The following is a 14,708-nucleotide window of genomic DNA, read 5'->3' on the forward strand; positions in this document are numbered from 1 at the left end:
CCCATAAAATGAACTGATCCGCCCCTGCTTCATAAGCGTATAACTAGGGGCCCTCGGCTATTGTGATAATAAAATATGAGATGATGCGTCAGCTTCCCTGGACTTCGATCGCTGGGGTCGCCTTCACGCGGCGGGAGCGTTTAAACAGAGCTACCCCACCCCTTTACTTCTCTTCTTTTGTCTTATTTCTGCCTTACCAGTCCTGTCACCTATATTTCCTTCCAAGAAAACTCTCCCTACTATTCCCTGCAGTTTTCCAATTTTTTTCTTGTTGTCTTATTTCTACCTGACTGGATCCATCACCTTTATTTCACTTACCAAAAGTCTTCTTTTCCACATCCTTATTTCTCTGCACCCCGCATGTCGTAAGAGGCGACTAACGGATTCTGTTTCTCCTTTTACCCTTGTTAAGTGGTTCTTGTATAGAATATAGTCAATGTTTGTAAAGATTTTAGTCAAGCAGTATGTAAGAAATGTTTAGTTCTTTGTACTGGAAACTTGCATTCTCCCAGTAAGGTCATATATTGTACTACGTTGCAAGCCCCTGGAGCAATTTTTTGATTAGTGCTTTTGTGAACAAGAAACACTTAACAAGTGGCTCTATTCCATCTCCCCCCTTTCCCCTATCCCATCTCCCCCCTTTCCCTCGTCGCGATATAACCTTCGTGGTTGAAAACGACGTTAAACACCAAATAAAGAAAAGGTTTGATAGTCAGTGACCCGTAGCAAACAATGCAAAAGAGGGAACGCTGTTGCAGCCGGCATGCAACGTTTTGCGCAGAGATTTCAGAGGCAAAGGCACCCGACATTTAACTCGGCACATGCATGCCGGAAATGGACATTTTTGATCTGCCCAGTGTAATTTTTTGCCACACAAAACACTGACCTAGCTCAGACTTCGTTAGAAAGCAGACACACGTTTGGTTGTGTTTCAGGTGCTTTTTAAAAAAAATATGTTAACATGTCTTTGCGATATGGCTGGAAATAGCGGCGTAATTACATGACGTTTTCATTAGGCTAAAATAAGATCAGTTTCTCAATATAACCTACGTAAAATTCATGTGATTACGCTTTTTGTTTGGACTGCCACATTAATCATTGGTATGAGGGTTGGCCGTCCGGAAAATGTTGAGTGTGTCCAGGCCTTCAGCACGCAACATGCTTTCGTAGCGCTCCTTCCAGGCTTTTGCGCCCACCTCTATTTTCTTTATTTCTCCATTCTGCATGTCAGTTGTGAACAGCAGTGGCCCAGATGGATGGCGAAAGCACAGTCCATGGTAATAGTCAATTTTGATTTCAATCACGTAATGATTGTTGTTTGGAGCACCGTGGACAGAGTGAAATGACACCGTCACACGTGATCCTGGTGCTTTTTGCCCAATCCACATCATTTCTCTTTTCACATTTGTTTCCACGAATGTTTTTACTCCTTGTATAAAGGCGTCTATCTCTTCTTGAGTTCCAGCTTTCAAATCCACTCCTTTAACAATGAGCTTCCCTGTCTTCTTTTCTTTGATGGGAACATGCTCCGGTTTTGCTGTATGGTAGACGATGTATGCATTGCCCTCTTGGTCCTCGAGCTCTTCTTTCCACAGTTTAAAGCCTCCATTAGGGTCAACACTGAAACTACCAACATCTGTAGGTATTTTGCTTGAATCAGATATTTCTGTCCATTTGTAATCAGGCTCGCTTTCCTCCGTTACGCCAATGTATACTGATCCTCCACCAACAATTTTACTGAAGGCTGAAATGTATGCCTTTGATATATCCCAGCAGTACATCTTGATGTTTTCTTGTTTACAATCAGCCCCAAAAGCTTTGAACTGAGTGGAAATATTTTCATGCAGAGGCTTTTCGACGGATCCAATCGTAATGCACACCTGCTCGTCGTACTTGAAACAAGGGGTACCTCTGCTCGCAAGAGAAACTGACGGTATATGCGCAGCAGCAGAAATGATATCAAAGAGATGCAGCATGTGTCCATGTGATGGGTCGACGATGCCTTTGTTTACTGAAAATTTTGTTCTGAAATCCCAAGTGCTATGTGGCTTTTGGGCAGAACGTGGAATGACTCGAAACTCGACGTGGTTTTTGTCTATAAAGTAGCGCTCATAGACTTCCTGGTAGAGGGCGTCGTCTGGAACGAGCGCTTGGAGTTTTTCATCAATTTTCTGATCAAACACATCGATGTGATTGTGGTCATTTGCATGAATAATAATCTCTCCACCCCGTCCATTTAAAAAGCTGTTAATAATTTGCGTGAACTCTTCAATGGGGGTGTTTCGAGCTTTTTTCCCCTTCTTTTTGACAAGGTCTTCAAGGCCGTACCGAAGCAAAAGTTTCCCATCTCCCGCTTTTTTGTAGCTGTCACACGTGAAGCACACGCTGAAAAAAAATCAGAAGTATATAGTTGAAAATATGTTTACTCAAATAAAGTACTTTTGTCATCATTTTCACGAGTTTTTATTCACAAACACCTGGGAAATAAATCTCATGTTCCCCATGCAATACATCCTCGGTTACCATAGTTGCAAGAAGCAGGTTATACATGAATAATCAAAAGCAAACCCAATAGAAACGCTCGGGGATTCTTCGGCTCTTTTTATTGGCGTTTCGCCAGACCTAAACAAACGACACTGCTTTGCAAAGTTCCAAAAACGAACTGGCAAACTGGCAAAAGTAAACAAAAAACAAAACTACTTCGTGAAAGGTCATACATTCATCAAAAACAAATGAAACCTAGCGATATGTTTTATCTTCTTACAAAGTCATGGAGTGCGTGTATCTGTGTTTCGATACACAGACGTTCGGAGAAACACGAACTTCAAGTTCAAGTCAAACCAATTGACTCCTGACACACAAATTTTGACCCGTGCACAAGACGTTGTAACGATAAACGAAGCGCAAATAAGAAATAATAATAAAAGCAAAGAACATGGCAACAAGATATGCAAATATCTAACAAAGCCGAGCAAGCAGAATGACAGGTCTAATGAAAAACAAAGAGGCAATGAGTCGGAAACAAGATCGCAATTCTTTCCTTCTCTGCACGACGCAAATCTTATGTCACCTTTGACCCAGCGTAGCTTCCACATTCGATCACTAAGCTTAATATTTACAACTGAAAACCGAGGGGGTGGAATACTGAGAGGAACCTACTGAACTGTGCATCCTCAAACCTGACATACTTATCCCAACATTTTATGAACTCAAAACACAGAAAGTTGCTTTCACACGCCAGCTTTGATTGCAACAACGTGCAGGGGCACCAAAACATGTATTATCAACACGGAACTTGTGTTTCAAAGCATGGCTCCCTGTGTTGATTTGGCACTTATTTTCTCACTACCAAAAATGATGACAAAAACGATGTTTGGTGGTTTGTTGTCAGACCAACTTTTTTGTCGATCCTCGGGGGGCATATCAACTTTTGTTCCATATTTATTGACCGCGGCCTTCGGCCTTGGTCAATAAATATGAAGCAAAAGACGATATGCTCCCCCTCGGACCGACAAAAAAAGCTGGTCTGTCAACAACCCATCAAACATCTTATAGTATCCCCCCTTCCCATGTGAAGAGGCGAATCCTCACCACAATTAAACATTCGTATTCGTATTCTCTCTCTCTCTCTCTCTCTCTCTCTCTCTCTCTCTCTCTCTCTCTCTCTCTCTCTCTCTCTCTCTCTCTCTCTCTCTCTCTCTCTCTCTCTCTCTCTCTCTCTCTCTCTCTCAGTTATATCATCTTTCCAAGCTATGTTTTCATGATTATGTCTCAACATTTGGCAGACTCTTTCTTTATTTTGCCACACTTATTTGCATGTGTAGGCTATGTTTAAAGCCCAATGTATCTCACCCTTATTATTTTCGTTTTATGCACCAATTTCATTTGTCTGAAAATTGTCAAAATCAACTCATTGATTAGAACAATAAAACATCCATCCATCCATCCATCCATCCATCTCTTTCTCTCTCTCTCTCTCTCTCTCTCTCTCTCTCTCTCTCTCTCTCTCTCTCTCTCTCTCCCTCCTCTCTCCCTCTCTCTCTCTCTCTCTCTCTCTCTCAGAGGGGGAGGGGGAGGAGTGTCAAGGATGGGGTTGAGGGACAGAAAAGAGTGGCTGTTAGGCATGTTCTGGTCCAATGACTGCCACTGACTGCCGACCACTCCATATTGTACAGGGTGACCCTGCAAAAGTGCTAATCACTTCTTCATCTATTGGCCGAGTTACTTCATATTTGGTGTACATTAACGTCAGTGAATGCATAATCCGTCGAAGAAGTAACCGGTTTGTAAGTCAAATGTCCTGGCTTTCGGGGATCGTCTGAACAGTACGTGGTTTGAAATTGAGCGGTAGCCAAACTAACTCGATTTAAGGGATTAAATCAGGTAGGTATGTCTGGCGTTCAATGCTAAACGTCGTTCGGTTGAGTCGACCCCCAAATTTAAAATTTGTTTTTTAGATAACACAAAAGGCACACAATTTGACTTACAATATTGCCACTTTGTGAATATTTCATGCATATCCAGAAGTTAATGTACCTCAAATATATGTGACCCTCCACCACGAAATGAGTCGCATGTCACCTCGCACGGTAATCCGGGGAGTGTCTGGTAACAGTGTGAGGGTCACCTTAGTCACAGGCTTATAACTCGATCAGTTTTCGCTCTTTTCTAAAATGGTTTTCACCACTGGATAGAGCAAAAAAACTCGGTAGGAAAATGTAAAAATATGAAAATCATGCAAAGGTGACATGTGACTCATTTCGTGGTGGAGGGTCACATATAGTAGCTCGGTCTCCAGCTGTAGAAGTTGTTAGCATCATTGTGAGTTGCAATTTGTTGGGTCACTATTACTTGAGAAACTAGATTCTTACTGGATTGTTCTGAAGAGGGGGAGAAACAGAACACTTTCTGAAGAATAGAAACTAATAAAAAGCTTGAAAAACAGCAGTAGCTGATGTAATTGTCATGACGCTTTGGGACATTTTTATGGGGGAACAACATATGACGCACACGTGAATAACACACGAACAAAAGCACGTTCTTCGATTTTATGATCTCATTCCTTGAATAGCTGACGCGCCGTGTGAGAAACGTTCTGACTAAGGTACCCCTTTTCCAAAGTTCTAGGCATGCAGGATCGATTTTCCTGCGCGTTATAGTAGATCGATCCTGTTCAACCGGCAGGACTGGTTTATTCATAATGCGCTGCAGGGAACTAATCATACTGTTTTGGGTTGCTCAGTGTCACTGCAATCGTTGTGCGGGTGAGCTACAGTTCCAAACTGTATAAAATGTACTGTTACACCATAGCAGGAATTGATTGTTAAACGAAGCTGGTAATGTGGTAAGTACTAAATTGTTCCTTTCTATCATCATTATTGCGTTCATTTAGGGGAAGGGCTCCTAATATGGACCACTTTTTGTTTCATGCTGATAACTAGCTTGTTTTCTTGCGAAGAAATTTCATTTTGTGTTTGGTAGTCATTCTCTCTTAGGTTAACCGTTAGGCCTAATTAGAGTGAAATAGCTTTGATAGACATTCAGCAAAAATTAAATACAGAAAAAATCACAAATGGTCCATATTAGGAGCCTGGGCGCCTGATATGGACCAGTGAAGCGACCTTCACGAATCACTTTAAAAAGCCCCCAAAACTTCAAAATAACATGATACAACTTAGTGTGCAGGTCAGACTAATTAAAATATGCTTTAGATTGATCTGTTTCGGGTTGATGAGAGCATTATTTGAAGCACACCAGGAAACTAAAGAAGCTTATCAAAAACAGAGTGAAAAAAGTGAAATTATCAACTTCCACGAAAAGAAGACTATTTGTTATATTTTTTTGAAATCTGGAGGGCTAGTTATAGGTTATTTCCAGCAAGCTTCTTAATGAATTAATGAAAATAGCCTTTAAATTTTATTTTCGTCGATTTGTTGAAGGTGGTCCATATTTGGGGACTCACATACACTTTGAGATTTTGCTATTATTTTATTGTTTGCAGTAGAAACTCGGGGTCAACACTGCTAAAATGAAACAAATACGGTCTTAGCTGTCATATTTAGCAATTTTTGTGTGATAAAAGCTTTGGCTGTGGACAGAAACGAGTCCGTTTTAGGCGGCAAATTTAGAATGAACCCTGCCAAAAGTGAAAAAAATGAGAAAAAGCCTAACGGTTTTGAGGTTTGTGTTTCTGCAAATGTTTTGACATGTGCAAGTTATCCAGATAGGGGGAATACAGCCAATGAAATTGTTTTGAGCGCTCTAGCGCCGTTAGTTTGTCAGAACAGGAGGTGGTCCATATTAGGAGCCGGTCCATATTAGGAGCCCTTCCCCTACATTATGTTAACATGTGATTGGATATGTTTTCAGTAATTTCGAGTAATAAGCGAGTCCTTCAAGCTTCTTGTGTTCAATAATATTATATGTATGAACCGCTTTTCGATGTTCTGAGCCTCGACAGCAAAAGCATGTGCCTGCCTGCCTTTTTATGTCCAGCAATTCTAGACCTTAAATGTTATGAAAAAAATGTTTGTGCATATGGACACATAATCACGTCATGGAAAATGGGCAAAGAGATTTTGTGCCGAATTAATTTCAACCAGTTGCATTTTTTTTTTAAAGGATAAATAGCGGGGTTCTGCTGTTTAAAGAAATGGGGGGGGGGGGGGGGACAAACAGAAGGATGACAATAAAAACGGTTTATGGAACTACTCCAACTAAATGCATTTGAATTTAATGGGTGGCGCGGCACTAGGTTGCAAGGTTTTGCGTCAGACAAACAACGAGACTCTTTATCTTGCACTTTTTATTTAAACTATGTAGTGGGAATTTGCTCCAGACAAAATCGAATACATGTACCTGCCTTCGGTTCGCATGTAGTATTTCAAGCCAAGTATCTACATGACATCCAACTAAAAATCATGAATCCAGCTATGGTTTTTCATTGCACAGAGAAGTGGCATAAGCAATAATACTCACTTCATACTTTGCAAATGGTAAAAGTTGAACCACAGTGTGTCACAGGTCTGTAATGACCGTCCACCGGATAAATTAAACCGTACGCAGTCTTTACATTCCAAGGAAATATCGACAGACTCATTAACATATCTGTCTGTGTGGCGGCTGAATTGCCTTCGACGTACGTGTTAGGACCAAGATGCATTGCGATAGCGGCGACCCACTAGTGACACAAATAACAACAACTGTACCTGCTAGTATGACTCTTATACGGGAGAGAACAAGAAAGTTTTGTTTGCTCACGGTTTGCGCTGTCTACATTGGTCAATTTCCTAGAGATAGTTGGGGGCGTCATCCTTGCTTTTATTGACATTTTCGTGGTTTCTCTTGACAAACATAATTATGTCATGTATAGTTTTGTGTTGAGCTTACTTTGAATCGAACCAAGCTATTGATGAAGCTGACACAAAAGCAAGGATGTCGATCAAAGCTGACTGACATTAATGTCCCAGTCCCTTATTCTGCGCGTGCGCGTGGATGTTTCGGAGCGATAATACGTTTATTTTTAGTTCGTGTGTGCACTTGTTTGATCAGCTTTCTGAACAGTGTGTGCTGAAGAGGAAGAAGAACTTTTCTGCGTCGTTGCTTCTGATACTTGTTTTCAGTGAAGTGTATCACAATAGCGGAGGACAACAGACACAGAGCTCAGGGGTTATGCTTTATAGAAAGAGGAAAGGCTATATTATCGTGGCACTATGCACCAAAGCATGATTTTAAAGCAACAAAAAACAAGTCGCGTAAGGCGAAAATACAACATTTAGTCAAGTAGCTGTCGAACTCACAGAATGAAACTAAACGCAATGCAACGCAGCAAGACCGTATACCCGTAACATCGTCAGTCCACCGCTCACGGCAAAGGCAATGAAATTGACAAGAAGAGCGGGGTAGTAGGCTAGTTGCGCTGAGAACGATAGCACGCTTTTCTGTACCTCTCTTCGTTTTAACTTTCTGAGCGTGTTTTTAATCCAAACATATCATATCTATATGTTTTTGGAATCAGGAACCGACAAGGAATAAGATGAAAGTGTTTTTAAATTGATTTCGACAATTTAATTTTGATAATAATTTTTATATATTTAATTTTCAGAGCTTGTTTTTAATCCAAATATAACATATTTATATGTTTTTGGAATCAGCAAATGATGGAGAATAAGATAAACGTAAATTTGGATCGTTTATTTTTTTTTTTTTTATTTTACAATTTTCAGATTTTTAATGACCAAAGTCATTAATTAATTTTTAAGCCACCATGCTGAAATGCAATACCAAAGTCCGGGCTTTGTCAAACAATACTTGACCAAAATTTCAACCAATTTGGTTGAAAAATGAGGGCGTGACAGTGCTGCCTCAACTTTCACGAAAAGCCGGATATGACGTCATCAAAGACATTTATCAAAAAAATGAAAAAAACGTATGGGGATATCAATCCCAGGAACTCTCATGTCAAATTTCATAAAGATCAGTCCAGTAGTTTATTCTGAATCGCTCTACACGCACACACACACACACACACACACACACAGACACACACACACACACACACACACACATACACACACACATACACCACGACCCTCGTCTCGATTCCCCCCTCGATGTTAAAACATTTAGTCATAACTTGACTAAATGTAAAAAGTGTGCCACCTATTCAGTGCGTGACAACGTTTAAAAAAATATTATACAACACATTATTATTGTTGTGTCACAGATTTTAAATCAAAAGTAGTTGATTTTTACTCCACCTTTCAACGGATCACGCTTGGACTGCACAATCTCGTCCGTCCACTGAGTTCCAGGGCATGTTTAGTCCATGTATTTTATTTAGTTGGACGATCCTTTTGTTGTTGTTGTTGGGTGTGGGTTATTTTGTTTTTATTGTTGGAACGGCAGTCTATCTGATTTGTATGCGTGTCCATAACATAAAACTAGTTAAGTATGTGACAGAACTTATTGTGTATGTGTGTGTGTGTGTGTCTTGGGGTGGATGGGTGTGTGTGTGTATGTGTGTCTGTGTGTGTGTGTGTGTGTGTGTGTGTGTGTGTGTGTGTGTGTGTGTGTGTGTGTGCGTGTGTGTGTGTGTGTGTTTGCAGGGATGGCGCAGAGTTTCAAGGTACAGCAGACGCACTGGATAAAGAACCTCAGCCGCTGTACGTATTTCGCAAAATTTCTTTAATATAAATGACTTGTACGTTGTTATAAAAGATTGGTATTGATTTTGATATGTTTGGTTTCAATTTGGTGTGCATGTGGTCTCCACGATTCTAGATTGGATTCGTGAAAAAATAATTGCTTGATCCTTTAAGTAGGGAAATGATTTGGACGGTTGATACCGCATTTTAACATTAGCAGCAAGAATGTACGTGAAAAAATGAGCTTTTTTTGCCGATTAGTATTATGTACTAAATACATCAAGTTGGCCATTATCGTCATACCCTTGCATTTGTGAGCTAAAAGGATTTTAACAAATTGATCAAAGGAATAGTACACGAAACACGTCAAATAACAGTTTTTTGAAAAAGGCAAACTTCTGTTTGGCGGTGGGGTTTTTTTTTTGCTTTGCATTCTGTGAGAGCAGGGCGCTAAAACATCATAAACGTTAATTAGCAATTTGTTGGCAACTTTACTTTTCCCACGGGTGAAAAAAACCAAAATATGGCGCATTTTCTTTTCAAACTTTATACATGCATGAGATCACATCAGTGACACTTATCTTTCACAAAAACCTAAGGTCTGCGTACCCTGTTCATGACTGTGTAATGACTTTATAACTGCGATGACGTTACACATGACGTACTAAAATCATGCATGTGTGTCATAAAAGTGGCATTGAAACAGACAACGTACATACACGGAGATAATCTTTGCTGGTTATAATGAGTATTTATACAGAGAGTTGTAGTGAAAAGACATAAACAGTGCATAAAAAAGCAGTTCTGACACTTATGAGCATAAGTGCGATAAACCATGACAAATTAACAATGCGTGTACACTGCTCGAACGATTTTAAGTAAAGTGTCTTAGGTCATATTTAGGCAGCGTCATTGGTACTATTCAAGGGGTATCTTAAAACGGCTCACTGGGCTACGAGCCAGGTAAACAAACCTTTAATAAACATATATATATTGTGCATAATTATGTTTAATATAATGCTACATGTGAAACCTGAAAACTGCTAAAACGGCAAAAAGGCAAAGACGTGACCCAACTCCACAAAAAAGATAACAAAAGATATGATGCATGACTTCCATAAGAAATAACGGAATGCATCTGCTGTGTTGCTACAGTTGAAGAAAATACGTGTATGTTTAATGTCTTTAAACACAGGTATGAAAATATAAAAGACACATGAAGTCATTGAGACATACGAATAACACTCCCAGCTAAAGAAAAAGAAAACGTCATTTAATAATGTGCGCACATGTGTGTGTGTGTGTGTGTGTGTGTGTGTGTGTGTGTGTGTGTGTGTGTGTGTGTGTGTGTGTGTGTGTGCGTGCATACGTGTGTGTGTTTGTGTGTGTGTGTGTGTGTGTGTGTGTGAGTGTGTGTTTGTATATTTATTTCTCTCTCTTTCTCTGCTAAGAGATTTGAACAAATCTCGGAAGAAAGTCTCTGCTGACTTTCAATTGTTTCTTTCACAATTTATGATGTTATATATATATATATATGTATGTGTGTGTGTGTGGGTGTGGGTGTGTGTGTGTGTGTTTGTGTGGGTGTGTGTGTGTGTGTTTGTGTGGGTGTGTGTGTGTGTGTGTGTTTCAGATAAAGAAGAAGACTACGTACAAGACGAGACGCTTGTTGGAGCAGATTTATTTTCAGAACAGCGGATTTACAGGCATAAACATGAAGACAAAGGTATATATTCTTCCCGATAATAGTTGCGTATTTACTGTAAAGAATGAACGTGGGGTAGTGCTTTCATAATGCCAAATTCTGATCAGTACGTTCATTCTCCTTTGTGTTTAAGACGCGATGAACCTTGGGCCATTGAAAATTTCCTTATCAAGCAAAAGAAATTATAACACGACAGTGCTGATAGGTTTTATTCCGGGACATTCCCCGGCCAAGAAGTTTAACTTTTTTTTAGACATCAAGAATGTTAACAAGATTCGCAGAAACAAAGATGTGAACTTTTTAGAACCTTTTAATTGTGGTTTTGATAGTTCCAAACGAAACTAGTTTTAAGCACCGACACCACAATGTAAACGGAGAATGGATGCAAACTGGAATCGACTTACTCTTGGAAAAAGAAAAGGTTACAGTCATGGAAGGTTGCGTGCTGCGTAATTTACGTTTAGGGCTTAGCTTAGATATAGGTTGTGCACACTTTAAAAATAATATTTCAACTGAACATGCTCCACTGACAGAAAAGATTAAGTAATGTAGCTCTTTAACATAAAATTGATTTTGTACCTGAAATTTTCATGAAAACAAACACGAAGTTACGCAGATTAAGCGAACAACAGACAAAGGTGATGCTTACTTGAATTGGTATGAATGATTGTTATATGAAATCTTATATCGCGCGCGTATCTCCAGACTCGGACTGAAGGCGCAGGGATCTATGTATGCCGTGTGAGATGGAATTTTTTGCACAATACATCACGCATTCACATCGACCAGCAGATCGCAGCCATTTCGCCGCATATCCTACTTTTCACGGCCTATTATTCCAAGTCACACGGGTATTTTGGTGGACATTTTTTATCTATGCCTATACAATTTTGCCAGGAAAGACCCTTTTGTCAATCGTGGGATCTTTAACGTGCACACCCCAATGTAGTGTACTCGAAGGGACCTCGGTTTTTCGTCTTATCCGAAAGACTAGCACTTGAACCCACCACCTAGGTTAGGAAAGGGGGGAGAAAAATGCCAACGCCCTGACCCAGGGTCGAACTCGCAACCTCTCGCTTCCGAGCGCAAGTGCGTTACCACTCGGCCACCCAGTCCACCCAGTCCTTGTAAAGAATGATGTAAGCCTGGGAACCGTATTTTGTACGCATGATTGTCTAGAATACGATCAGTACGGTCAGCGGAAAAAAGTACGACGAGAACAAATTCCTAGACTACTTTTCTTCACAAGCGCATCCCAAAGCTGATCCAGTATTTTGACACATGATTACAGTTTTTGTCAGTAAACATTAAAAGAAACATGTGCTTTAAATGTATTGGTAAACTTAATTAATGCTGCGACGGACGCGTGTGAAGCATGGTTGAATCATGGATGTTCAAATGCTGTGTGGAGAACGCTAATGTTTCTGAAAATACACCAAGATTGTTGGAGAATACTCCTTGTGCAAAACAGGGGTTGGTTTAAGCGTGTTTTATTCAATTTCTCATACACACGTTTCAAACAATAACAACATTAAGAACGTTAACAAGCAGATTGCTTATGGACACGTTCTTGAAATGATAATCAATACACATTCCGATAGCAAAACATGGCGAACAAGTGATAGCTTCAACACTTATCTTGATAATCTTTCATTATATTTTATACAAATAAGATGAAGAGAGAGACAGAGAACAAGAACAAGAACATCATTTATTCTTCAGGCCTCTAGCCCCTAGAATAGGGTCGTTACAAACAAAAATACAAGTCAAAAGTACATACAGCGGCAAAGCAACACGAAGATACAGAACTTAACACATACAGCGGCAAAGCAACAAAGATACAAAACTAAACGTACACGGTAAAGTAATGCAGTCACAATCAGTCGTCTTGAGCTAAGTTTTCAGTAAACTCCAGGCGAGTTTTTAGAGCAATAAACAAGTAAATGCTTAATCTACGAATATCAGATGATGAGCCGTTGCGGAGAATATTCACAAAATTTAATGAGTTATATCTTGTATTTAGAAACTTAGCCCTGGCGTTTGCATACAATGGACAATCAAATACAAAGTGCTTTTCGTCTTCCACAACATCACAGAGCTTGCATAAAATATTCCTGTCCCTTCCAAATGTTCTTCTAAAACACGAAGCTCCAATAGGCAACACACCCAGACGCAATTTGGTCAAACAATCGCGGAAACATTTTTTGTCAATGAAATCAAAGTACTTCTCACTTTCAAAAGCTGTTTTGAATAATCGGTAGTTTTGATAAATGTCATTACTTATAATGGAACCATTCCATTCCTGCAAATACATATCAGCCATTCTCTGTTTAAATAAAGAAATAAATGTTTTTTCACACCCCACCCCTTGTTGCAACCAAACATATCCAAACCCCGTGCTAAACAATGTATTCTTTACATGTGTTGCCCAGCATGTTTTACCTCGCTCGTCCAGGTTTTTTAACATTAAGTATGCCTGTCTGGGAATTCTGGATATATCTAGTGTCAACAGCTTCAGCCAATATTTTATGCACCTTACTGCACTGTTGATGTACAGAGGGTAGCGTCCCAGTCCCAGAGAGAGAGAGAGAGAGAGAGAGAGAGAGAGAGAGAGAGAGAGAGAGGGAGAGAGAGAATGCCTGGCTACATCAATTGCAGTCACAGTTAATATAATATCAGCCAAAGCGATTAGTTAACATAACATAGTCTTGTACAACAGAGAATATTTTCGTGTTCAAAGTTATAGTTAAATCAGTATTTCCAAACAAGAGTGTTTTGCAGTCTGGAACGTGTGTTGGCAGACTATTGAATAAAATGGTTCTATGTTCTTTAAATTTTGGACAGTGTAACAAGAAATGTTCAGAATCTTCCGGGCATGCTCCACACGTACATTCTAAATTATCAGAGAGGTGTCGGTTAACTAAGTCTTGTTGCAAATCACTCATGTTTAATCTCAACCTGCTGTGAAATACCTGTGCCTGGCGGTTGCCTAAATAATAATACTGTGGAACAACAACATCTCCATCGGTCAAATACCTTTTAAATTCACCAACTGACTGCGTTTGTTGTATATTTTCTGGAAGATTATTCCACAAAGCTGTCGTTGAAGGAAAAAAATGAAGATTTATATAACTCACTTCTGCACAATGGAACCTTACGTTCAAGAGGGCGTCGTCTGTGGTAAGGATTTTCATCGGAAACCAGGACCGGCAGTTTGGAATATAAATATTCTGGGGTTAAACAATTTACAATTTTATAACGTCGCCTTTCTTTCAGGGGCACAAAACCCGATTCGTTATACAGTTTTTGGTGGCTTGTGCCACGTACTGCACCTACAATGATTCGGATTGCATCGAGATGCAATGTCTCCAACTCGTCTGCCAAACACTGTGTACAGTTATCCCAAATAACGTCCGCGTAATCAAACAATGGTAACATAAAGGATTTATATATAACTTCAAGTGATTTTCTGTTTAAACGATGCTTGAATAAACCAAAACACGCAATTGACTTTCTACATTTAGCAATTAGACTTTTTATGTGGGAATCCCATTTACAATTACCTTGTAGAATGACGCCAAGGTGCTTGTGATTCGAAATACAATGGTGGAAGTAAAAAATTGTGTTGCCTACAAATGTCCAACAAATCTGTCTTTTGACAATTAAAAGTGACTTTCCATTTAGAAGCCCATGTGCGAATTTTATCCAAATCAGAATTCAAAATCTCTGCTCGTACATCATCGTCATCTAAACTTAAATACATACTCGTATCGTCTGCAAAGAGTTTCAACACTGATTCAAGACCAACACCAATATCGTTAATATAAGTGAGAAATAAAAGAGGTCCTAAGACAGAA

General features: G+C 39.6%; 1 protein-coding gene and 1 long non-coding RNA gene across 2 annotated transcripts in view; one reads left to right on the forward strand and one right to left on the reverse strand.

The window, feature by feature from the left end:
- Window positions 1–7,144, reverse strand: part of LOC138973277 (uncharacterized) — a 7,379-nt gene extending 235 nt beyond the window's left edge. The window contains exons 1-2 of the mRNA XM_070345997.1: window positions 6,979–7,144; window positions 1–2,385 (exon numbers count right to left, since the gene is read on the reverse strand). The exon at window positions 1–2,385 is cut by the window's left edge and continues 235 nt beyond it. Of these exons, the coding sequence (XP_070202098.1) occupies window positions 1,092–2,385; window positions 6,979–6,983 (1,299 nt within the window). The 5' untranslated portion in view covers window positions 6,984–7,144 and the 3' untranslated portion in view covers window positions 1–1,091. The remainder of the gene's footprint in view (window positions 2,386–6,978) is intronic.
- On the forward strand, window positions 5,234–11,028 carry LOC138973278 (uncharacterized). The gene is made up of 3 exons (XR_011457946.1): window positions 5,234–5,344; window positions 9,108–9,164; window positions 10,780–11,028. It is a non-coding gene; the product is annotated as an uncharacterized lncRNA (long non-coding RNA).
- The last annotated feature ends 3,680 nt before the right edge of the window (window positions 11,029–14,708 follow it).

The sequence above is a fragment of the Littorina saxatilis genome, linkage group LG8, assembly GCF_037325665.1.
Source record: "Littorina saxatilis isolate snail1 linkage group LG8, US_GU_Lsax_2.0, whole genome shotgun sequence".
Taxonomy (NCBI): domain Eukaryota; kingdom Metazoa; phylum Mollusca; class Gastropoda; order Littorinimorpha; family Littorinidae; genus Littorina; species Littorina saxatilis.